The sequence below is a fragment of the Hyaena hyaena genome, unplaced genomic scaffold (assembly GCF_003009895.1).
Source record: "Hyaena hyaena isolate Hyena2069 unplaced genomic scaffold, ASM300989v1 scaffold_18, whole genome shotgun sequence".
NCBI classification, from domain to species: Eukaryota; Metazoa; Chordata; class Mammalia; order Carnivora; family Hyaenidae; genus Hyaena; species Hyaena hyaena.
The window spans coordinates 1,884,038-1,910,590 of record NW_024080649.1 but is presented as its reverse complement, the minus strand read 5'-3'; the positions used below and the strand labels follow the sequence as shown (position 1 = coordinate 1,910,590).

Here is a 26,553-nt window from a genome sequence, read left to right as displayed (position 1 = left end):
TGACTCTACAATTCATACAAAAATGCAGATGATCTAGAATAGTCAGAAGAATCTTAAAAGAAGACTCACACTACCAAATCGTAAGATTTATTGTAAAGCCACTTTGATTAAGGCACTGTAGTGATGGTACTAAGACCAAACAGTCCAATGGCATGGAATGAAGAGTTAAGAGTGCCACAGTATAGAGTCACCTGATTTATGACAAAGGCACCAATGTAACACAGTAGAAAAAGGATGGATACTGAGTCAACTTCTATCAATAAAAAAAGGGGGAGAGCTTAACCCTTTAGTCCACACACAAAAAATAATTTGAGAAAGATAATAGACCTAAATATAAAAGGTAAAGCAATAAAGCTTCCAGAATAAAACACAAGAGACTAACTGCCTTCATAACCTTGGTGTGTAAGCAAAGGTTCTTGAACAGGACATAAAAGCACTACTCGGGAAAAAGAATATTACTAATTTGGACTTTATTAAAATTAAAACCTTCCATTCATCAAAACAAACATCGCCTGGGTGGCTCAGTTGGTTGGGCGTCCAACTTCGGCTCAGGTCGTGATCCCAAGGTTCATGGGTTCGGACCCCGCATCAGGCTCTGTGCGGACAGCTAGTTCAGAGCCTGGAGCCTGCTTCAGATTCTGTGTCTACCTCTTTCTCTGACCCTCCCCTGCTCACTCTCTCTCTCTCTCTCAGAAATAATAAAACATTAACAAAAATAAAAAACAAATAAACAAACAAACATCAATGGACGCCTGGGTGGCTCAGTAAGTTAAACGTCTAACTCTTGATTTTGGGTCAGGTCATGATCTCAAGGTGGTGAGACAGAGCCTCACCCTGGGGGCATGGAAACTGCTTAAGATCGATCTCTCTCTCTCTCTCTCTCTCTCCTCTCCCCCCCCCATCCCTTCCCTGCTCGTGATCTCTCTCAAAACAAACAGCAAAAACAACAACAAAAGTAAAAAAATATAAAAAAATGAAAAAGCAAGCAAAAGACGAAGAGGAAAAAATTATATTTGCAACACATGTATGACAAAAAGCTTATATTCAAAACATTAAGAAACGCTACAAATCAGTAAGAAAAAGAGACAATTTAAAAACTGTCAAGAGATGTGAACCAATATTTCACAAAAGAGGACAGACAAATGTCTGAAAACAAACATGGGAAAAGGTGTTCAACATCACTGGTCATCAGGAAACCACAAATTAAAACCAGTATGATTCTCCTACAACCCTACTGAAATAATTAAAAAATACCAGCAACCAGGTGTTGGTACTGGTGAAGCTGTGGCTGGTCAGAAGTAAAAACTGGAATGCGTACTTTGAAATACCAGCAATTCCACTTATGGACATATTGCCAAAAAAAAATGAACGCCTTGTCTATCAAAGGAAAGATGTAGTACACCTGAAACTAATATAACACTGTATGTTAACTATATTAGAATTAAAATAAAAAATAAAAATAGAGATGTGTTAAAAAAGAGGAAAAAAAAACCATAGTAGCTTTATTCAAAATAGTACAAACTGGATACAAAGCAAGCATCTACGAATAGGAGGACAGATGAAGAAATCATAGCAAATTAATGCAATAGAATGCGACACAGCAAAGAAAAACTATCCCCCCCAAGGGATGAATCTCAGTCATAATGTTGAATAGAAGAAGCCAGACAGAAAACAGGATATACTTTATGATCCCATTTATATGAAATTCAAGAATAAAAAGACAAATCTATGATGATAAGAAGTTTAGAAGCATGATTAATTTGGGGGGATACAAATTGGGTTGGGCACAAAGAAGTCTTCTGGGTACTAAAATATTGTGTATCTTCACCTTTGTGGTAGTTTTATGGGTATGTGTATGTTAAAAGTTCACTGAGCTGTGCATGTTAAGATTTGTGTACTTCAGTGATATATTCTTAGACAGCAATAAAATGTTTAAAAGAAAGTAAGCCACTACACAGAGAACAAAATCAAGGCTTTTTTTTTCTTTTTGGTCTTGAGAACCAAACATGCCACTCTTACGTGTGATGGTCAGACCAGCCTGCAATGGCAAATGATGCCTTCCTTTCCTGAGCATTGCAAAATTCTCAGAATAGCAGAGAAATCTACAAATAGGCTTCTTAGCTGCTGGAAAAGGGCCACCTTTGTCAGCTGAAAAAATGGAAGTCTCAGAAGTGGACATGCAGAAATGAAGAATGTCCCTACAAAGCATACAACCCTGCAAAGGTTATAGAGAATATAGAATCGAGCATCAGTTTCATTTCCAATTTGAGATGACCTGCTCTCATCATGCAATGTTTATTTTTCTCTGATTATTAAGAAAAGAGAGAACTTTTGGATAAAGACAATGCAGTGAAGCAGTATCACAATCTTCTTCACCCAATACCTAACAAAATAACCAAAATGTGTGTGTATGTGGTGGTGGCAGTATAGGGAATGTGAAACAGAAGATTAAGATTTATGTGGCACAAATGCTAACTAATCCATATCTTCATCCACCAGGAAAAGCAACAGGAGTAAATAAAATTAATAAGTATAAACTTAAAAATAATAATAATAAATAAATAAGGGCGTCTAGGTGGCTCAGTCAGCTAAGCATCCAACTCTTGTTTTTTGCTAAGGTCATGATCTCATGGTACTGAGATCGAGCCCCAAGTTGGGGTCTGCACTGGGGTGGAGCCTGCTTTGGATTCTCTCTCTCCCTCTCTCTTTCTCTGCCCCTCCCCTACTCATGTGCACATATTCTCTTACCCTCTCCCTAAAAATAAACTTTAAAAAAATAATAAAAATAAAATTAATAAGTATATTAATGGGATAAAAGTAACAAAATAGAAAAGCTAACTAATGCTAATTTACAGCAAAGTAAATCAAAGTTCTAAGTGGCTAGCTCTGAAAAAAATCAAGGAAAAACTTTTCCTCAAGAATAAAAGATACTACATTATGCTCCAGGGCTTCTGGCAGGGCAGGAAAGGTCAGGAGTGCTGACCATCTTCCAGGACTCTGTGCTGTACTAGGAGAACAAGCACAGCTCATGAAAATATGATACATACTAGAGTACTGGGAGTGGGCCATAATACATGATAATGTTCACTCTCTTCAGCCAAACCCAACAAGGCCTACCCTAAACTAACTCTGTATCTCTTTACCCCAATCTCCTCAGGCTATAGACCAAAGCTCTCAAACAAAATGGAGGAGAAAATGCATGGCAATTAGGCAATCACAGTATACAGTTTTTGCTTTTGTTTTTATTTAAAGAAAAAAGGAACAAATTATATAAGACATTTCACTAATGTAATAAAAATGAAAACAAAACCTCCCCCTCAAAAAAACATACACACAAAGACAAAACCCAGAAATTGTTAAAATGAATGTTCCACACTAAAAAATTTAAGAATATAAATTCAGTAGGGGCTCAGTCCACTGCGTGTCTGACTTCGGCTCAGGTCACAATCTCACGATTTGTGAGTTCAAGCCCTCACTGGGCTAGCTCCTGTCAACGCAGAGCCTGCTTCAGATCCTCTATCCCCCACCTCCCTCTGCCCCTTCCCTGCTCACATTCTCTCAAAAATAAACATTAAAAAGAAAAGAATGTTAATTCAATAAATGAGACAAAATAAAATGATAAAATATCAAATGAGTGGAAAATGGAGCTAAAGAATCAAATTAAAATTCAAGACACAACTGAAGATCTAAATGCTAAGCGAGAGGGATGCCTGAGTGACTCAGTCGATTGAGCGTCCAACTTCAGCTTAGGTCATGATCTCACAGTTCGTGGCTTCAAGCCTCACGTCGGGCTCTGTGCTAACAGTTCAGAGCTTGGAGCCTGCTTCTGATTCTGTGTCTGCCTCTCTCTCTGCCCCTCCCCTGCTCATATTCTCTCTCTCAAAAATAAACATAAAGAAAAAATGCATGCTAAATTAGAAACAGCAAGAGACAAACAGATCAAAAACATCAGAGTAGAGCTTTAAAACAAATCACAATAAATAATAAGGCATTAAAGTAACCAGAAGGAAAAAAACACAACAAAGACATGGGGGATAAACAAAGACAAGCTGACATCTGACTAGTAATTGGAGTCCCTAAAGTAAAGGACAAAACAAATGGACAGAAATGTATACAAATACATAATATATATTTTCTTGTACGAAGGAAGAAAGAATCCCAGACTGAAAGAGAATATCATAGGTACTTGGAAAGATTGATAAAGAACCATCAGCATCCAGACATACTCTGATTAAGTCAGTAATTTTGAGTGTAATGATATATTTCTTCAAGCAAGAAGTTATTTAAAAAAAAAAAAAAGTCACTCACAAGGTCAATATAAAGCAATGATGATGATACCAGAAGTGTTAGTCTCCTAGTCTCGTCTTAAGCAGAGAACCAGTTTTTTTAAGTAATCTCTACACCCAATTTGGGGTTCAAACTCACGACCCTGAGACAGAGTTGCATGCTCCACAGAGCCAGCCAGGAGCCCCAACAGAGAACCAGTTTTTATTTTTTATCTTTTTAATTCTTTTAAATGCTTATTTTGAGAGAGAGCAAGAGAAAGATAGAGAGAGAAAGAGTGCAAGCGAGCACACATGCAAGCAGAGGAGGGGCAGCGAGAGTGAGAAAGGAAAAATTCCAAGCAGACTCCATACTGTCAGCACAGAGCCCAATGGAGGGCTCAATCTCATGAATCACGAGATCATGACCTGAGCCGAAATCAAAAGTCGGCTTCTTGACGAACTGAGCCACCCAGGCACCTCAGAGAACCAGTCTGTAATTAAAGGAATACTGTAACAACAAACCACTTGGACTCTCAAAAATTTTTTGTTCATTTAAGCACTTGTAAAGAATTTCCTTCCTGGTTAAGAAAAGTCAAAGATACAGTAAACGAAGCAAAGAATCTTCTTCCTTAATTAACTGAAATAAACTCCCATTTAAGAGCAAAATGTGACTCTAATAACAAATAGCAGGGCATGCCTGAGTGGCTCAGTCAATTAAGCATCTGACTTCACTCAGGTGATGATCTCACAGTTCATGGGTTTGAGCCTCAGCCTCATGTGCTAACAGCTCAGAGCCTGGAGCCTACTTCGGATTCTGTGTCTCCCTCTCTCTCTAGCCCACCCCGACTCATGAGCGTGCGCTCTCTCTCTCTCTCTCAAAAATAAACACTAAAAATTTTTTTAATAAAAAAAGGCAGAATTCCTATGAAAATTGACATAAAACAGTGAATATATTTAAGGTATATAAATAATTTGATTTTTATATGTTGTGAACTGATTACTATGATAAATTTAGCTAACATCCATCACCTCATATACTTACCAAAAATAGAGGGAAAGGAAAAAAAGGTTATTTTCCTTGTGATGAGAACTTTTAGGACCTACTCTTAGCAACTGTCAAATATACCATATAGCAGTGTTAACTGTAATCATTATTTTGTACACTACATCCTCAGTACTTGTTTATAACTGGAAGTTTGTACCTTCTGACCACCTTCATCCAATTCCCTCACTGGTAACCACAAACCTGATCTCTTTCTGTAACTGTTATTTTTCACTATAAGTCATTTAAAAACCCACCTAAAATATAAACTTTTGTCAGTAACTATGAAATATTGTTTAGATAATGATAAATCATAAAGCATGAGTGATACAAGAAATGATAGTTCATAGACTGTATTTGTTCAAATTCACTTCAGATAAAATTAATTCATCCACAATAAACAATGCCATTAAGAGAAGTTCTGAGACAGAAAATAGGTGACTCAAGATTATTATATAAAGGCATTCTTATGTTTGAGTATTTAAGGCAACAAATGTTCTTAAACATGAAAGAACCCAACAAATACAGAATCCAAAGCCCTCCTTAAACAAAAACATGTAACAATGAAATAAGTAAAAATTAGTAGTAATCATTGAATCCAACTAGATACAGGACTAAAGCTAAACAATGGAGGGTGGAAGGGTACAAGGGTAGGGTGATGGCTGTAGATCTGCAAGGGAAAAGAATAGAAGCAACAAAATTCAGCAGGTAGAGAACAGAGCAGGAGAAGTTTAAGACAGACCATCATCTCATTTTTCAAAGCAGGGAGTCAACTGAAACCATCTAAAATAGTGATTCAGTTTCTCAATAATTTAGTATCTTTAACCTTAGATCTTCTTAGGATCTCTGAGCAGGAATAATATCTAAGATTTGGGAGTTCTTACTTTTACTTCTGCTTCATTATATAAGTATTTCATTCAAATAATATTAAAATTAACATTCAACTATTATGATTAAAATTTACATATTAAATATATTTCACATGCTCAACTATTATATATTTTTATAATTTCACATTAGTTTTTTCTAATGAATTGAAATGAAAATAAATTAAACATTTTAATCACAAAGACGTACAGTATAATCCTATCCATAAAATAATTCATTCTATTTTCTAGCCATCCATTCAGACTTACATTAAATATATACAGAGAATTGTCTGGAATGTTAATCAAATATTAACAACTGCTTATTTCTGAGGGGTTTAACTTTGGGGTGACTGGTTTATTCTATTTTTTGGTATTACTTGGATTTTAAACAAGCATGTATTATATTTATAATACAGTTGTTTTTGGTTCTTCGGGGGGTTTTTTAATGAGAAAGAACAACTGTTTGTCCACTATAATCTTTCCCCTCCTCAGCTAGAGAGTCAGTCCATAATCAAAAGATTATGTTTCAACTTAGCAAAAAAAAACCCTCAATGCAGAAGTGCTGCCATATCAACAAGAATACAAAACTTCAACAGAAGCTTTCGAGCTTTCACTTTTCTCTTTCTGCTCTCATAGTTCCTAAATGAACAGACTTTATCATCAACAAATGTATGACATCTCCAAAAGAAGCCCCAGCTCATACCTTTACAACAGGATGTCCCCCAGTAGATGCTTTTACTGCTCCTCGACTACCTTCAGTTTCATAATGGGCTCGATGATGAGTTTTAGGTTGCACTTCTATTTTCAGTTCACATTGTCCAAAATGAGTTGGTAAAGGCCAGTCTAGTGGAGGTAATGAAGATGTGCTATAAACGAAACACACAAAAAATGCATTTCACCATGCTATTATTGGCAAGCAATGATTCAGATCCCTTCTTTGCCAGCAACCAACAGTTCCTTCGTCCTATGATCCTGAAGCAGAGTAGTCCAAAATAAAACTTCACTTAATAAGTTATAACACTGGATATGATGGGTACTTGAGAAATAATTCTTTAACCCAAAGAATAAAATCAATTTCATTTACATTTTGGTTTCTTGTATTTTTTAAAAAGGACAAATTCTAACATTTTGTAAAACTAAATGGTTCTCAACTATGTGTACATAATTGAAAAAACAATCAAAAAAATAATTTAATTTTTAAGCAAAAATGTCCATCTCTGTGTATGTGCTTTCAGGATCCAAGGATCCTGATATCCTGTACAGGATCCAAATATTCCTGTATCTCAGTATATATGTCTCCATCCCTGGTGTGTGGCTATAGAAGTTAGTCTACTGTACATGTTGCTTATCCACTTCCTCCCTATTGTTCATTTCCCTGTTTTTCTGAAATACTGTATACTGCTTATAGGCAGCAATATATTGCAATTTGAGGTACAAATTTAATTTCATTACACACCTGGCTGAAAAAATACAAGGTCTATCACTGCAGCACTCTAGATGTCAATTTTAGAGAAAATGGCAGTTGATCAATAAGATAATTTAAACAGCTAAAGGGATACAGGTTCATTTAGCTCTATCAACAATGAAAATATGAGATTTTAAAAAAGAAACAACTTATATGTCTGTAGGTCAAATATTTAAAGGACCCAAAGCTATAATAATTTATATTAAAAATATCTTTTGGGGGCACCTGGTAGTTCAGTTGGTTGAGCATCCAACATTGGCTCAGGTCATGATCTACCAGTTCAGGAGTTTGAGCCCACATCAGGCTCACTGCTGTCAGCCAGTCAGCACAGACCTTGCTTCAGATCCTCTGCCCCCCCTCTCTCTGTCCCTCCCCCACTTGCACTCTCCCAAAAAATAAATACTAAAAAAAAAAAAAAAAATCTTTTAAAAAAAAAAAAATCTTCTTAGTGACTAGGGAAATTGGACTTTTAAAGGTCTCTTCCACCTCTGAAATGCTGCCATTCTTACATTGCTTCATTCATTCATTGCTAGCATTCCTAAATTGCTGCTCTGAATGTCCTCAGCCTAGCTTTACTATTATGAAGCTCAAAGATATTAATTTTTATTAGTCTGAAACTCAACTTCAACTCTATAGTTTCTATACTTGTTCTGCAGACTTAAGCAAATCCCTAAAAAGATTAAGATAATTTTCAAAAGCAGAATGATAGGTTCAAAGATGTCTTCAATACCATAGTTCCAAACTGTATTTTTCTAAAGATCTGGGTCCAGAAATAAACACTCATACCAATGAAAAAGCATTTAGAAAAAGTAACCAAATCCAACTCCACCATGTGCAGATTTGATACAATTATATAGACTAGACTGATTCTGTAAAATAGGATTGTGATAACTGAGAAGTATTTGGAATGAGTTATATAGTTCTTACTCCAGTTCTTATCTAGAATTACTTACTTGCTTTTACTCTTATTTACTTACTTACTTACTCTTACACTGTTCTCTATTTCAGCTCCTAGCTAGACTCAAAATTTAAATATATATTCATATATATACAATTATTATACATATGAACATATAAATAGAATACATATTATAGATTACATATATCTGAAAATAATGTATACATAAAAATTTTATTAAAAATGTGCACGTTAGACTTTTGTTTATTTATATAATTATTTTAGACTGGGGTAAGGCTTTCAAATTAACACACAATCCAAAACCCATGCAGAAAACAATTTAAATACAAAAAATGTTAAAAATTTCTCTGCAAAAGTCAAATTTATAAAGCCAAAAGATAAAAAATAAATTATGAAAAAAAAACTTACCACAATATACAAATTTCATTTGTATAGTAAGGTCTTAAAAATATAAAAAGCCTGTTCCCAATTAGTTTTTTTTTTAGTAATTTAACTCATAGTATAAACCTTTTACAAAAAGCTTTTCAGATAAGAAAAATCTTTCTAGGGAATTCTTCAATATAATTTATTATTATCTACAATTCATTATCTATGCACTTCTAAAATGACAAGGCTAGCTTATTTGGAGGCTCTTTTAAGACTAAAAGGAAAATAAATCCGGACTTTAACTGATTTGTCTGGAAGACACTGGAAAAAAGGGAGGCCATCAAAACCATTCCATATAATGTAGTCACATGCCACCAGTAACACATAAGCATGAAAAATGACCAGCAGCAGCCATTTCCATCAACTCACCGAAATATTGGGGTGTGGCCAGGCTTTGGTTTGCTCCAGGTAAAAGGTGAAGGAACTGAAAGAAATTGGTCACCAGATGAATCTTTCTTTAAAGGATACTGAGATCCAAGGCCATCATCTATTGAAGTCTCCCGGGACGGTGATAAACTCCCTTGGTCATCTGAACACAGCTCTAATTTTCCTGGTAGTATGGTAGCTTGATCTTCAGAAGTCTTCCTTGTCTTCAGAGGGATATCAGTCTCTAAACAGTACTGAAATGGAAAAAGTGCAGGGCCAAGGCCTGATCCACCCTGGACAGAAGCATTAAGCCAGGTATCTTCTGTTACACTTCCCCTGGGGGAGTGACCAGGAGAAGGAACAGGTGAATGATGGGGTGAAAGGGACCCAGCATAACAAACCTCAGCACTGGAGTGCCGTCGTTTCCCACAGGGGGATGTAGGCCTTGATGAGGGTCCTGAGGCTGGCCTGGGGCTCAGCCAATTCTCATCAGTGACACTAGATCTAGGAGAGTGGCAAGGAGATTGCCTGGGTGACAAGGAGTGTCCAAGTCCATACTGTTGATGCCAGGACTCTTCTCCAGGGCAACCTCCTGGTGAGCCACCAGGAGAAGTCAGAGGGGATCCAAGAGTAAATCGGGCAGCAGCTTCATTCAACTCCGAATCCACATCATCATAAATATGTGAAAGAGATTCACAAGAAGATGCATCTGAGAACCAGCTCCTAGAAGAGATACTGCTGGCAGGACTAGGACTAAGGGAAGACTCCCGGTAGGATGGCTCAAGAGGAAGATAGAGATGATCCCTAGAAGGCCTTTCCAAATATTCCCTTTCTGGATCATTTATATGTAGGTCATCTTCATGAGTATCTATTTCTTGATGACAGTTAGGAGAGATGGATGTAATTTGAATACTTGGACACTCAAAGGGTTTGGGACCACCTAATGGGCTGTACTTAGATTCAGGAATCTCACAAGTTCCTTCATAGTTTTTGTGACCTTGGAGCTGAAACGATGGTGACAAAACAGAAGAGTGAGACGGTAATCCATGATGTGGTAAGCAAAGTGGTGAGTTTAAAGTAGATGGAGGTGGATCTACATTAAAGATGTAAATGGATGCACAATCATCTGGCTCAAGATCTATGGGGGGAAAGCAAAACAAAAACAAAAACAAAAAACAGAAAAACAAAAACAAAAAATCAACAAAACAAGAAATTAGAAAATTTAGATGTATATAAATTACTAGATGAGAAAGTAAATAATAATCTAGAGAGAAAAAAGTAGGACATAAAATGTGTACCATTAGCTCCACTAAGAGAATGGTGTGTATGTTTTATTCACATTCAAATTCAAATCTTTGCCAGAACCAACAATGTGTCATCGTTGTTTTTTAAGTAATCTCTACGCCTGATGTAGGGCTTGAAATCACAACCCCAAGACCAAAAGTTGCATGCTCTATTGAATAAGCCAGCCAGGTACCCCAATGAATGTTTTTAAAAAAAGATATCTGGTTATTTCTGCAGATATATGTAATAATTTCATACTTATATTTTTTATTATATATGTAATGTTTTTCTCTTTTTATTTCCACATCTTCAAAAATGAGAATCATAAACCATCTGAAAATAAAGCTTCTATAAAAGAAATAATCATATCCATAATTCTAAAAAACATTCATAGAATTATAAAATGACATAATCACACAAATTCAGGTTTATCTGGGGCCTACAAGTTAAAATGGAATAAATGATAGAACAAAGTCTTTTAAAGGTTTTTAGTTATAAGCATACACACTACTAAGTTTACTAATGAAAAGAATTACAGACTCAACTCAGACGACCTAGATTCTATGAGCTCTTAGTCATATCAGTTTCCTTGTAGTAGTCCCAGAACTTTTTGTTAAAGAAATTTTTATGATTAACAGATTTTTCCTCCACCATCATACAATAAAGAATTCAAATCTTTGAATACAGCAGACCAGGTTGCAAGAGCCACGTGATCCCACTGGATCCTGTACCTCAACTAGAAAATAACTCATGACAGCTTTTAACTTGTGACAGATTATTAAAGTAAACATCATAATGGCAGAACTTTTAAAATGTGATTAGTGGCAGCGCCTGGGTGGCTCAGTTGGCTGAGCATCTGATTTCAGCTCAGGTTATGATCTAACAATTCCGTGGGTTCGGGCCCTGCATCAGGCTCTGTGCTGAGGGCTTGGAGACTGCTTCGGATTCTGTTTCCCTCTCTCTCTGTCCCTCCCCTGCAGGCGGGTGCGCGCTCTCTCTCTCTCAAAAATAAACATTAAAAATTTAAAAAATATATATTTTTAAAATGTGGTTAGTGAACACATTCAGTAAAGAGTTTTTACATGTACTAAGCAACAAAACCCCTAGGTTTAAACCCTGGCTCTGCCATTCCAGAGCTGGCAAACTTGGATGAGTTATTTGACCTGCTTGAACCTCAGTTTTCTAAGGCAGCTTTTTTTCCCATAAAATTTTCAAGAGGTGAATATCAACATCAACTAAAACACACAAGAAAATCTGAAGACAAGCAACCTAATATAATGACTAACAGCAAGAACTCACTACATGTTAATGACCTCATCTTTCCCTTTTTAAAATTTAAGATGGGTATGTTATATTCTTTTTTTAACTCTGAAATATTTCCTAATAACATCCTTGAGATGTTGAGAAAAAGGATGTTTCAAGGATGCATCACTCACTCAACTCTCTCACTCCACTTAGTGAATCAAACAAAGTAAGTAGGAAGGTCAAAGCTCCAAAGAAGAAAACCCACATTTGACATTAACAAAAGGGGGAGGAAAAAGCTTTAAAAAAGAAAATGACTGTGGTAAGCATAGCATAACGTACAGAGATACTGAATCACTATGTTGTACATCTGAAACTAACATAACATTGCGTGTCAACTATATTCAAATAAAAATAAATAAACAACAAAAAGAAGAGGTTTGGGGAAAATGGGAAGTGACTTCTAGTGGGTACTGGTTTCTTTCTGGACTAATTTGAAATGTTCTAAGACTGACTGTAGTGATAGTTACACTACTCTGTAAATATTATATGGTATGGTATGTGAATTATACCTCAATAATACAGTTATAAAAATATAAATAAAAACACAGTATTAAGTGTGTGTGTATATATTTTTAAACTTTTAAGTAAACTCTGCACCCAACGTGGGGCTCGAACTCATTACCCGGGGATCAAGAGCTTCATGCTCTACCAACTGAGCCAGCCAGGCATCCCTAATATTATGTATATTTTATCACAATTAAAAATGTTTTTTAAAACGTTAAAAACATTTCTTCTTTATTTGACTTTAAGAAAATCATAAACAAATGCGATCACCTAACACTTAACATTTTCATGCATATATCTGTCTACATATGTATGTATTTTTACACAGCCATGGATCATAATATTTCGGAGGTTCTTTCCCCTCACCTTTTATAAAATTGCAAGATACATCATAAAAGTGCATACATCATATATAGCTTGATGAACTGTCACATAAAACATACCCTATAACATTACCCTTAAAAAAAAATCCAGGGGCATCTGGGTGGCTCAGTTGGTTAAGTGTCCGACTTTGGCTCGCGGTTCATGGGTGAGCTCCGCATCCGGCTCTGTGCTGATGGCTCAGAACCTGGAGCCTGCACTGGATTCTGTGTCTACCTCTCTCTCTGCCTCTCCCCAACTTGTGCTGTGTCTTCTCTTTCAAAAGCCCCTCTTTGGCTTGCTTCCAAGTCATTATCTTTCCACCAAAAGTAACCACTATACTGGCTTCTAACATAACATACAACCTTGTCCTTTAATGTTTTTAATATTTTATTGAGGCTTGTATGAAATTCCTAAGCAATTTTCAAGGCCATGTAAAAGATAAAGTCAATGACCATAGTTATTTCCTACGTTTTATTTTTATAAATAAAGTAGAATTGAACATCTCTATACATACAGCTTTTTCTCTTTTTTTGAATCCCTCTCCAAGAATAAGTTCCTAAAGGTAGAGTTACTAGATCTTAGGGCACCCGTTTTTAGCACTCCCACTATGTAAAGACATTTGTTTTAGAAGATTTGTTTTAATATACATTAGTAGGACACGCGTATCAGTTTTACTTTAGTTTCTCCAATCAGGATGTTATTTTTAATTTTAATGTAATTTATGAGTTAAATGGTTCTGTATGAAATACAATGTTTCTAGGCTGCAAAAACCAGAAAACCCAATTGAAAGTACCTGAAGGGAAGGAGGGTATTTTCCAACATAACAAGAGGTCCAAAGGTAGGACAGTTCCAGAACTGGTTATTTCATCAGTTCAACAAGGTCATCGATAAATCAGTTTCTTTGTATATTCCCATTTTGTCACTTCTGGGGTGCTAACTTTGTGCTGTTCACTTTCCAACCATATATGTGTATTTTGTCCTAAACCAGAAGCAATGTGATCATTCATTTAAAAAATACTTTTTGAGTAGCACTATATAATAGGCATTTTCTAGACACTGAAAACACAAGAAAAGACAAAACAAAGTCCCCATTCTCATAGAAATTCCATTCTACTATGAAAATTAATAAAAGGAAACTTCATTTAAAATGGAGTTAGGAGGCCAGCAGGGGGAGCTCTCATACCCTGCAAGTGTGAGAATGCACAACTGCAGAATGAAGGGGAAGTTAGGAACACTCTAAGTGAATACCAGTTTACCATCCTAAGGAGGAAGAAGTTTTTCTCCTCCACAGGCAACCACCCAGCCAATGAGAGGCTGTCACAACTCAGCCAATGAAAAGCTAGTATACTCTAAACTCCAATTAACACCAAAGGACTTTTCCTTTAAAACAGCCCTCCTAACTCCCCCACTTTTCCTCCATGAAAGAACTTTCTTCTCCTTTACTCTCAGATTTGTGTATGGTTTTGCCATTGCTTGCTTGCCCCAAATCACAATTCTCTGCTATTCTGAATGAACCCATTTTTTGCTGGCAAAATAACCAATTGATTTTTTTTTAAGTAGGCTTCATGCCCAGCATGGAGCTCAACGTGGTGCTTGAACTCACCACCCCGATATCAAGACCTGAGGTGAGATCAAGAGGGATGCTTAACCGACTAAGCCAATAAGCCAACCTTACTTTTAAGGTTATGTCAGGTAGTGATACTTGCTGTAAGGAAAAATCAAACAGGTAGAGAGAACAGAAATGAGAGAAGGAGCCAAATTAATTTAGATAAGGGGGTCGGAAAAGGATTTTCTCCAATATTTGTTAAGATTTTCTACAATATTTGTGAATATTTCTCCAAAAGAATATGAGGAGCTGAGCTGTACAGAAATCTACAGGAGGGGTGTCTGGGTGGTTCAGTCGGTTGAGTATTGGACTCTTGATTTTGGCTTGGGTCATGATCTTGCCATTGATGGGATGGAACCCTGTGTGGGCTCCATGCTGACAGTGTGGAGCCTCTTGGGATTCTTTCTCCCTCTCTGTCTCTCTTCTGCTCTCTCGCTCTCTCTCTCTCTCAAAATAAGTAAACATTAAAAAAAAAGGAGAAGAAATCTATGGGGAAAACACTGGAAGTAGAAGAAATAGTGATGCAAAGGCCTGAAGACAGAAATTTTGGATTTTACAAGGAAAAGTAGGAAGGCCACTGGGAAGAGAACTGAGTGAGGGGGTACAGTAAGGGTTGGGGGTAGAGGAGCACATGGCTAGTAAAGTGAGGCCTCAGAGAAAAGGACATTACAACTGGTTTTTATTATGAGATGAGAAATTACTGGAGGGTTCTAAGCAAAGGAGTGTCACGATATGATATATTATAATGTGATACATATTTAAGAGACTATTGTAATAATCCAGGTGCAAAATAATGGAGCATAGGACCTGGGTAGTGGTAGGTTGTAAAAGTAGAAGAAACAGTAAGAAGTGAGTTGTGGGTTTTGTTTTGTTTTGTTTTAGTTTGTTTTTAAAGTAAAGCTGACAGAAATTAGACTGGATGTGAGAAAGAGAGGAAAATCAAGGATGATACCAAGGTTTAGGCCCTTAATTATTATAACAAAAGTATTCCTAATTACTGAAATGAAGAAGAAAAGTGAGATAAATGTGGGAGACAGGAAATTGAAAATTCTACTTTGGACATAAATGTGAGATGCTAATAAGCTTTCCAAGTGGAGCTATCAATGAGATAGTTCTACCTAAAGTCTCAGGTTAGCCATACATATTTGGGAGTCATTAATCTATAAATAATATTTAAGGTTATTAAGACCAGAAGAGAGCCCAGGCAGTAAATGCAGATAGAGAAGAAAGCAGGCAACTGAAGCAAAGGAGATTCCAAAGTTTAGGGATCAGGGCAACAAAAATGAGGAAGGAAAAGGGACGGTCACCTAACTGGAAGAAGAACCAAAAAAATGAGGCATCCTAGAAACCAAGCGCTCATTCACTCAACAACTATCTATAATATCATTTTCTAGGAACTGTTCCAGATGCTAGGTATATGAATAGTAAATAATATATAAATAGCTAATATGTGCATGACCCCTACCATCAAAAAGTATACAGTATCAGACGAGATCAACAAAAACACTAATTAGGGGTGCCTGGGTGGCTTAGTCGGTTAAGCATCCAACTTCAGCTCAGTCACGATCTCACATTTCGTGGGTTTGAGCCATGCGTCAGGCTCTGTGCTGACAGCTAGCTCAGAGCCTGGAGCCTGTTTCAGATTCCGTATCTCCCTCTCTCTCTGATCCTCCCCTGCTCACACTGTCTCTCTCTCTCTCTCTCTCTCTCTCTCTCTCAGAAATAAATAAATTTTAAAAAAACAAATTAAACACTGTAACTACTGCTAAGTGATAGAAATTTCAGAGACTAAAGAAGGAGCCTATCTTACAGAAAGTACAGGGATGGCCTTTCTGAGGAGGTGGCATATAAGCCAAAACCTAAAAGATTAATAGGAACAAGCAAGCAACGAAAGGGGGGTGAGTATGGGCAGGCACAGGTGGAGAACAGAAGGGGACAGCATAAGCAAACACTGAGTCAGATATTATTTGGCTTCTTTGAGGAAGTGAAAGGCTCAATATATGGCTACAGCTAACAATAGAAGAGGGAGAAATGAAAAGAAGCAAAACCTAGAACGATCATGGTAAGAAGTGTGAATTTATTCTAAGGATAGCGGAAACCATCAGAGAGTTTTAAAAGGGGAGTGACATTTTATATTTGAGAATATAAATTTATATTATATTTGAGAATAACGGACACTGCATATCCAGGACCTAGTAAGTCCCTGATGTTTATTAGGTCTATAGTAATATATTTGTTAAAACTGTTGTCTCAGATGTCTCAAAGCATTGCAGAGATCTGAATACAAAATTTGGGAGACTGATGCTTCATCTTCTTCCTAAATGTCACCAAAGCACAAGCTCTGGAAAAATATGGGCAGGTGCTATAGTCTCTCCACAATAAATAATTCTAGGTCTAGGTTTCCAACTCTAGAATTCTCAAATTCATGGTGTTTCAGAAATTTGACCATCTCAAGGTTTATTTGCTCTGTTCCTTCAGCCATCAGGGAACCTCACACAAGGATGTGGGAATATATAAATGTCTTAAAACAGTTGGCAAAATATAGCCCTTGGACCAAACCTAGCCTCCACCTGTTTCTGCACAGCCTATAAGCTAGGAAGAGTTTTAATGCTTGAAAAAAAAATCAAGTAGTGCTGTTTTATGACACATAAAATAATATGAATTCAAATTCTGATGTCCACAGTTAAGGTTTATTGGAACATATCCATGCTCCTTCACTTACGTACGGTCTATGGGTACTCTCTTACTACAAGAGTTGAGCTGAGTAGCTGTGAGAAAGAACTGCTTCCCACTGCTACTTGGTGCGCTAACAAATTGCAGTGACACAGTCTAACTTCAGGCATTTTGAGTGCAATGCATACAGATGTATTGCAACACTGTTTTAAACTTACCAGTATACAGTATATAGGATTTATGTCCTATAAAATCAAAACAGGACAGAGAAAAGGGGACTTCAAATTGAAGTCCCACTTCTAAGGCACACTGGAATGTGGGTTATTTTGTTATCACATTAAATGGCAAAGCATTATGTTTATCATTCAACGACATTATGGCTGTGCTATAAGAATACCTTATTCATCAGCATTACTGCAGTAAGTTCATCACAATACATCCAACTCACAGGAAAACAAAAAGAAATATTAGAAAAGAAACCCAGAATACTTTATCACAGCAGGATTTCTCCATAAAAATAACAAAAAATGAGCCTGCAACCAAAAAGCGTTTCTTAATTGCTCATTTGTTAGCCAAGCAGACTCATGGTGATTTATTTCAACTGAATGCAGCAACTGAAGAACCTTGCTCAGAGAAAATAAACGTGTATTAGTCTTTCAGCAAATATGGTTAATTTAAAAACTGACAATGTTGGTAGCAACATCAATAGACAATTACAAAACAAGGCAAGTGGTTTTCAAGTGATTTTCCTTAGGTCCTGATGTGTATGTAACCAGATGTTACAGTTTCCATTCCATTACTATTTATTTGAAGACTCAAGGCAAAACTTAAACTGACTGAAGAATTAGCCTCTATGAATAGTCTGCATGGAACACCTTCGGGCAAGAATACTTTTGAAAAAGTTAAGAAAACAATAGTTTAGTACAACATTAAATGGTTCCTGTTAGGATATATAATAACTGGTGGTGGTGAAAATGTGTATAAGAATACTATGATAATAATACTATGAGAAATTAACCCAAATTAGACAATGTAGAACAAATGAGCAAATTCTTCCAAACATACGAATTACCAAAATTGACTCAGAAGAAATAGGAAAATCTCAACAGACCTATACCAAGTAAAGAGACCGAATTGGTAGCCAAAAAAAATCTCCCAACAAAAAGTCCAAAACAAGGCATCACGGGTAAATTCTACCCAACATTGAGAGAACATTCCATGAGACAGTATTACTCTAATAACAAAGCTAGACAAAGATACAAGAATACTACAGACCTGGGGTGCCTGGGTGGTTCTAGTAGTTAAGAGTCCAACTCCTGATATCAGCTCAGGTTGTGATCTAGCAGTCATGGGATTGAGCTCCGCATCAGGTTCTGCACTGAACAGTATGCATCCTGCTTGGGATTCTCTCTCTTTCTCTCTTTCTACACCTCCCCTGCACGCTCGAGCTCTCTCACTCTCTCGCTCTCTCTCAAAATAAATAAATAAACTTAAAAAATACTATGGACCCAATCCCTTATGAATACAGACACAAAAATCGTCAACAAAATACTAGCAAACCAAACCTAACAGCACATATTTTTAAGGGAATTTAGCCCAGGAATACAAGGGTGATTTGTCATTTGAAAATTAATTACTAGAATGAAGAGAAAAAAACACACTATCTAAACTGATATGGAAAAAACATTTTACAAAATTCAACACTCGTTCATGATAAATGAAAAAAAAAAAAACCTAGCAAACTAGGAATAGAAGGGAACTTCCTTAAAATGATCAAGCGATTTATGAAAACCCCACAACTAACATCATACTTATTAGTGAAAAATTGAAAGCTTTCTCCTTAAGATCAAGAACAAGACAACAATGCCACTTTCATCAGTGCTATCCAACTTTGCACTGCAAGTCCTAGCCAAAGCAATTAGGCAATAAAAAGAAATAAAAGACATCCAAATTGGAAAGGAAGAAGTAAAACTATCTCTTTGCAGATGGCATGATTCTATATATAGAAAATCTCAACACAATCCACAAAACACAACTAGAGCTAATAAACAAATTCAGGAAAGTTGCAAGGCAGAATATCAACACATAAAATTCCACTGTGCCTCAACACACTGACAAGGAACAATCCAAAAAGTAAATTAAGAAAATAATTCTACTTACAACAACCTCCAAAAGAATACAATACTTAGGAATAAATTTACATGTACAATAAAAACTGCAAAATATTGCTGAAAGAAATTAAGGAACTAAATAAATGGTAAGAATTCCGCCCCCCCCCCTTTTTTTTTTACAAAGTGAGACAGCATGTGCAGGGGAGGGACAGAGGGGAGAGAGACAGAATCCCAAGCAGGCTACATGTTCAGCACAGAGCCTGACATGGGGCTAGATCCCAAGTCCATGAAATTATGACCCAAGCTGAAATCAAGAGTCAGATGCTTTTACCCAACTGAGCTACCCAGGTAACCCAGTGGTAAGAATTCCCTTGTTCAGGAATTGGAAGATTTAATATTCTTGACGCAGAAATATTCCACAAAGCAATCTACAGTCAATGCAATCTCTACCAAAATTTCAATGGCTTTTTCTGCAAAATCAAGAAGACTACGCCTCAAATTTATATGGAACTGAAAGAGGCCCAGAACTGCCTCTTTGAAAAAGCAAAAGCAAAAGAATTCCCATTTCAAAATTCAAAACTTACTACAAAGCAACAGTAATCAAAACTGTGTGGTATTGGAGTAAGGATAAACATATCCTTCCAGACTAATGGAAGATAACAGAGTCCAGAAATAAACCCAAATATCTATGGCCAATTTGAATTTTTAAGATGATTAGATAGGAAGAGAGGGGTGCCTGGGTGGCTTAGTTGGTTAAGCGTCCGACTTTCGCTTAGGTCATGATCTCGCGGTTCGTGGGTTCGAGCCCCGCGTCGGGCTCTGTGCTGACTGCCAGCTCAGAGCCTGGAGCCTGTTTCAGAGTCTGTGACTCCCTCTCTCTCTGACCCTCCCCTGCTCACGCTGTCTCTCTCTCTCTCCTAGAAATAAATAAAACATTAAAAAAAATTTTTTTTAAATAAATAGGAAGAGAATAGTTCCTTTAACAAATGGTGCTAGGACAACTGGATAACCACATACAAAAGAAGGAAGCTGAACCCCACCTCACACCATAAACATAAATTAACTCAAAATGGATCAATGATCTAAATATAAGAGTTAAAGCCATAAAACTGTGAGAAGAAAACACAGGTGTACACCTTCATGACCCTGGATTGGGCAAAAGATTCTTAGATTTGATATTAAAAGCAGGAGCAATAAAAGAAAAAATGGTCTTCACAAAAATTTTGTGCATCAAAAGATACTATCAAGAAAATAAGGGGGTTTCTGGGTGGCTCAGTTGGTTGAGCATCTGTCCGACTCTTGACTTCAGCTCAGGTCATGATCTCACGGTTCATGAGATTGAGCCATGAACTGGGTTCTGCAATGACAGAGCCAGTGTGGAACCTGCTTGGGAGTCTCTCTTTACCCCATGCACATGCACATGTACACTCCCTCTCCCTCTCTCTTAAAATACATAAACTTAAAAAAAAAAAAAAAAGGCTCAGCACAGAGCCCAACAGGGGGCTTGAACTCACTAACAGTGAGATCATGACCTAAGCCGAAGTCAGACACCCAATCAACTGAACCACCAAGGCACCCAATAATAAAAATTTTTAAATAAATATTTGAAAAACTGTTCTTGAAAAACAAGACTCAACAAGTCCCTCTACAGATGATTTCCTGTAATAATCACATTTTCCCTTCAGAAACTTGATTTCCTCCATATATTACAAAGGGGGGAGGTGCCTGGGTGGCTCAGTCAGTTGGGTGTCCGACTTTGGCTCATGTCATGATCTCACAGTTTGTGGGTTCGAGTCCCGCAACAGGCACGGTGCTGACAGCTCGGAGCCTGGAGCCTGCCTCGGATTCTGTGTCTTCCTCTCTCTCTGCCCCTCTCTTACTTACGCTCTGTCTCTCTCTCTCAAAAATAAACAAACATTAAAAAAATATTTAAAAAATAAAATAAAAAATAAATAAAAAAGAGGGGTACCTGCATGGCTCAATTGGTTGAGCATCCAACTTCAAATCAGGTCATGATCTCACAGTTCATGAGTTCAAGACCTGAATCAGCCTCTCTGCTGTCAGTGCAAAGCCACTGTGGATCCTCTGCCTGCTCCCCCCGCTCCAAATATAAACAAACATTCTTAAAGAAAGAAAAAAAGAAAAAATCTGAAAATTGACAAGGGGGAAGACAACCCAGAGAATAGAAGAAATTACTTGCAAATAATGTATCTGATAAGGAAGTATCCAAAATATACACAGAACTCTTACAGCTCAAAAACAAAAAAACAACACAATTTTTAAAATGGGCAAAAGGACTTAAACAGACATCGCTCCAAAGAAGATACGTAAATTGCCAACAAGCACAAGAAAAGATGTTCAACACTGGTCATTAAGGAAATGTAAATCAAAACCACAATGAGATACTACTACATACTCACTAGGGTGGCTTTAATTTAAAACAAACAAAAAACAAGTGCTGATGAGGATGCATAGAAATAGGAACCCTCATATATTAATGGTGGCAATGTAAAAATGGTATAGCCACGTTGGAAAACAGTTTAACAGTGCCTCAAAAAGTTAAACATACATGGGGCACCTGGGTGGCGCAGTTGGTTAAGCGTCTGACTTCGGCTCAGGTCATGATCTCACAGTTCATGAGTTCAAGCCCCACATTGGGCTCCATAATGACAGCTCGGAGCCTGAAGCCTGATTCAGATTCTGCATCTCTCTCTCACTGCATCTCCCCTGCTCGCACTCTCTCCCCCTCTCGAAAAAAAAAAAAAAAATTAAAAAAAAAGTTAAACACAAAATTAGCATAGGACTCAGAAATTCTACCTCTACGTATATACCGAAGAAAATGCAAATATACAGTCTTCATAGAAGCTTGTACACAAATGTTTACAGCAACCTTATTCTTAATTCTTAATAAAAGGTAGAAACAATCCAAGAATCCATCAATGCATAAATGGAGAAGCAAATTGTGGTGCATACAAACAATGGAAGCCAAAAAAAGGAGCCAAGTATTCACAGATGGTACAACCTAGATGAACATGAAAAACATTATGGTAAGGGAGAGAAGCCAGATCCTCGCTCCCCCCAAAAAATCACATACTGCATGATGCCTTTTATATGATGTGTACCTAGAATAGGTAAATCATGGAGACAGAAAGGAGATTAGAGGTTACCAGAGGATGTAGGGAGAAGGAAATGAGGATGGTTACTTAATGGGTCTAGGGTCCTTTTTAAGGGGAGATGAAGAAGTTTTGAAACTAAAGAGAGCGGGTGGCTGCACAACATTGTAAATACACTAAATACCACTTAATTGTATACTTTAAAATAGTTAATTGTATACTTTAAAATGGTTAACTGCAGGGGCTCCTGGGTGGCTTTAGTCGGTTAAGCGTCCGACTTTCTCTTAGGTCATGATCTTGCGGTTCTTGGGTTCGAGCCCCGCGTCGGGCTCTGTGCTGACTGCCAGCTCAGAGCCTGGAACCTATTTCAGAGTCTGTGTCTCCCTCTCTCTCTGACCCTCCCCTGCTCACGCTGTCTCTCTCTCTCTCTCCTAGAAATAAATAAAAATATTAAAAACATAAATAAATAAAATAAAATAAAATGGTTAACTGCATGTTGTGTAAATTTTACCTCAATAAAAGCAAACTGAAAGAACGGCCAGAGAACTGAAGACATATATTTGCTCATTCCTTACTGAAACTCCACTAAATGATAGTAAAGGATATTTTTTAAGGGTGTAAGCTCACAAGAACAAAATAACAAAAGATGAAATCATAGCAACAAAACTTTTAGAAGCTGGAATGCAGAACACAGGGTAACTGATTTAGCATCTGAAAACTATGAAAACTGATTTCCAACAAAGAACTCTAAACATTCAGGAAATGAACTACCAGGTACTTCTGGTGAAGGCAAAAATGAAAACAAGATTGGCACAAAATTTAATTAGTCACTAACCTTCCCAATTTCCCACACCACCTCAATCTGCACTACTGGAATACTGTCCCCCTATGCAGGATACGGGACACTTTCTCAAGAGGTAAAACAGAAGGAGAACTGAGAACCAGGATAACCATACTGGAAACAGAGTTGATGAAATAAAAGTCTCTCTAAAACTTGCATATTAAACCCCCCAACACTCTTCTCTCCCTTGGCTCACAGTACAATGTGCTTATATTCTGCAGGCAATAAATGAGATTCTTCTCTTGGGAACCTCATTAGCCTAAAAGAAAAGAAAGACCTACAGTTAATGACATCACAAGGTAACCTAGTAAAAACTCCTACAATGAGGCCTATAAGTTAACAAATGCCACTTGTAAGCACAGAACTGTTATTAAGGTTCGATGCCTCTTTTTTGTTTGTTTGTTTGTTTGTTTAAGATTTTATTTTAAGTAACCTCTACACCCAACGTGGGGCTTGAACCCATGGCCCCAAGAAAAGTCACACACTACACTGACTGCGCCAGCCAGGTACACCATGATGTTTTTAAAAACAAGTAGATAGCCATAGATCATGGAATACCTGAGAAAAGCTTCAACAATGAAGAAAGAGGCAAAAAGAGAAGTGGGGGTGGGGAGGAAGGCTATGCAGTAAGATAGAAACCTCAAAAATAATAACAAACCTACCCTAAATAACCTCAGAGAAAAAAACAAGATATTGTAACCTTGAAACAAGAACATGTGCTTATTTAAAGATGAAATAAGAGCCCCTAGAAATTAAAACAAATCGAAGTCTCAAAGAAAAACTGAAAGATCAAGTTGAAGAAATTCTCCAAAGAATTAAGCAAAGAGAAAAATAGGAAATAGGAAAGAACATCAGAATCGGTCCAAGAGTCTCAGAGTTGAAACTTCAAGTTCCAAAAGAAGAGAATAGAAAATGAAGAGTAAGGGCACCTGGGTGGCTCAGTTGGTTAAGCATTCAACTCTTGACATCAGCTTAGGTTGTGATCTTACAGTCACGAGATCAAGCCCCTGGTTAGGATTCTCCTTCCATCTCCCTAGCTCGGCGTGTTCGCATACAAGTGCTCTCTCTCTCTCTCTCTCTCAAAATAAATAAACAAACATTTTAAAAAAAGAAAAAGAAAATGAAGAGGAAGAAATAAAGGATCACCAAAGGTCTATTTAGCACAGTGGATAAAAACAGATCCATACTAATGCACATTATCATGAAATTTCGGAACACAAATGACAGAGAAGAATCTAAAAGACTGGGAGGGAACAAGTTATACATGAAAAATTAAGAATTAGAATGTCATCAGACTTCTCAAAAGCAACACTGGATCCTAGAAGGTGGAAAGTAATACTTCAAAAATTTGAGAAAATATTATATCTAATCTAGAATTCTACAGCCAGCAATAATTAAGTGTGACAGGAGAATAAAGACATTTTAAAATATGCTTTCCATTGGAGTGCCTGAGTAGCTCAGTCAGTGGAGTGTCCGACTCTTGATTTTGGCTCGGGTCATGATCCTGGGGGTTGTGGGATCAAGATCCGCATTGGGCTCTGGGCTGACCATGATACCTGCTTGGGATTCTCTCTCCCTCTGCCTCTCCCCCCAGCCCCCCACCCCCATTCATGTTCTTTCTCTAAAATAAAAAAAAAAATTATTAAAAATTTAAAAAAATATACACTTCCCATTACCTTCAGTAAGCTATTGGAAGAAGTACTCTACTAAAATGAGTGCAAAGTAACCAAGCAAAAGGAAGAAACAGGTGATCCAATACCCCAGAAAGGCAAAGGCACTACTCAAGATGATAGAGGAGATCTCGGAATGACATGTACAACAGCCTGGTTAACAACCAGTCCAGATTATAAAAGTTCAGAAGGCTGGGAGAGAGAAATCTCCAAGAAAATAAAACTGACAAACTAATTAATGTGTTCAAAGTACTGAGATGAGATTAAAGCCACATGAAGAGACTTTAGAAATGAATTAGCATAAAAGTACACAAAACTTTAACAACAATCATTAACTTTAGAAACAATAACAAATTGTACAAGGAAAGAACATAACAGTATACTATAATGACTTAACAATGAATAGCACAATATATAGTCATAATATAAACAATATTAATTTAACCACAATTATGATACAACCACAATGAGGAATGAGAATGTGCCCATTGTAATTGGGAATGACTGTGTGCTAAAACTTCATTTTCCATAATGGGAAGTCAATAGAAAATGACTAAAACTGAAAAATCAACAACTTGTTGTATGAGCATGTTATCTAGAACTCTGAAAGTAAATACCAAAAGAAACTGATGAAAGGGAAAAAGGTGAGGTAGAGGCAGAGTCAAGGAACTACCTTTATCCAGAATTAGCTTTATTGAACAATTTGATTCCTTAAACAAAAGCATGTATAACTTTGATAGTACTTGTAATAACTAAAAAAAGAAATAGTATTCCATAAGAAAAATGAGAGTTAACAAAGCTATTTTTGGGCTAAACTCAAAAAACGATTCAGAAACTTGTAAAGGAAAACAGAACTGCAAAAAATGAGTAATTTTATTGGGGCCCCTGGGTGGCTCAGCCTGTTAAGCATCTGACTTCCGCTCAGGTCATGACCTCATGGTTCATAGGTTCAAGCCCCACATCGGGCTCTGTGCTAACAGCTCAGCCTGGAGCCTGCTTCAGATTCTTTGTCTCCCTCCCTCTCTGCCCCTCTCCTGCTGGCACTCTGTCTCTTAAAAGTGAATAAACATTAAAAATACACAACAAAACCCACAAACACCACTGACTCTGGAGTCAAATATACCACAGAATCAAGTTAATTAATCTGAGTTTCAATTCCCTTATCAGCAGATAAGGATAGTATCTACACTGAAAGGTTGTTGTAAGGATTTTAGACCATCTGTATCAATACCTATCATTGTATCTGGAACAGATATCAAGTAAATGTTTATATATAAACAATATATGTTGAATACATGTATAACATTTAACAGAACAGGAGCAAATCTGGTTCTTAAATAATCTGTTATTACTACTGACTGTAATTTTTAAGTCAACAATAGCGTTGCATTACTTAAAAAACAGCATATTATCAGAGAATAATAAAAGCATAATACATGAGGGGTGCCTGGGTGGCTTAGTCAGTTAGGCGTCCGACTTTCGCTTAGGTCATGATCTCGCAGTTGTGGGTTCGAGCCCCACGTCGGGCTCTGTGCTGACTGCCAGCTCGGAGCCTGGAGCCTATTTCAGAGTCTGTATCTCCCTCTCTCTCTGACCCTCCCCTGCTCACGCTCTCTCTCTCTCCTCGAAATAAATAAAATAAAAATATTAAAAAAAAAAAAGCATAATACATGAACTTTAAATTTCTTTTTTTTTTAATGTTTTATTTATTTCTAGGAGAGAGAGAGAGCG

At 37.0% G+C, this 26,553-nt stretch overlaps 1 protein-coding gene across 2 annotated transcripts in view; it reads right to left on the bottom strand.

The window, feature by feature from the left end:
• The window catches only part of NFATC3 (nuclear factor of activated T cells 3), a 137,834-nt gene that overhangs the window by 89,311 nt on the left and 21,970 nt on the right, over positions 1–26,553 (bottom strand). For both annotated transcript variants that reach the window (XM_039221750.1, XM_039221752.1), the window contains exons 2-3: positions 9,356–10,490; positions 6,880–7,042 (exon numbers count right to left, since the gene is read on the bottom strand). In XM_039221750.1, the coding sequence (XP_039077681.1) occupies positions 6,880–7,042; positions 9,356–10,490 (1,298 nt within the window). The remainder of the gene's footprint in view (positions 1–6,879; positions 7,043–9,355; positions 10,491–26,553) is intronic.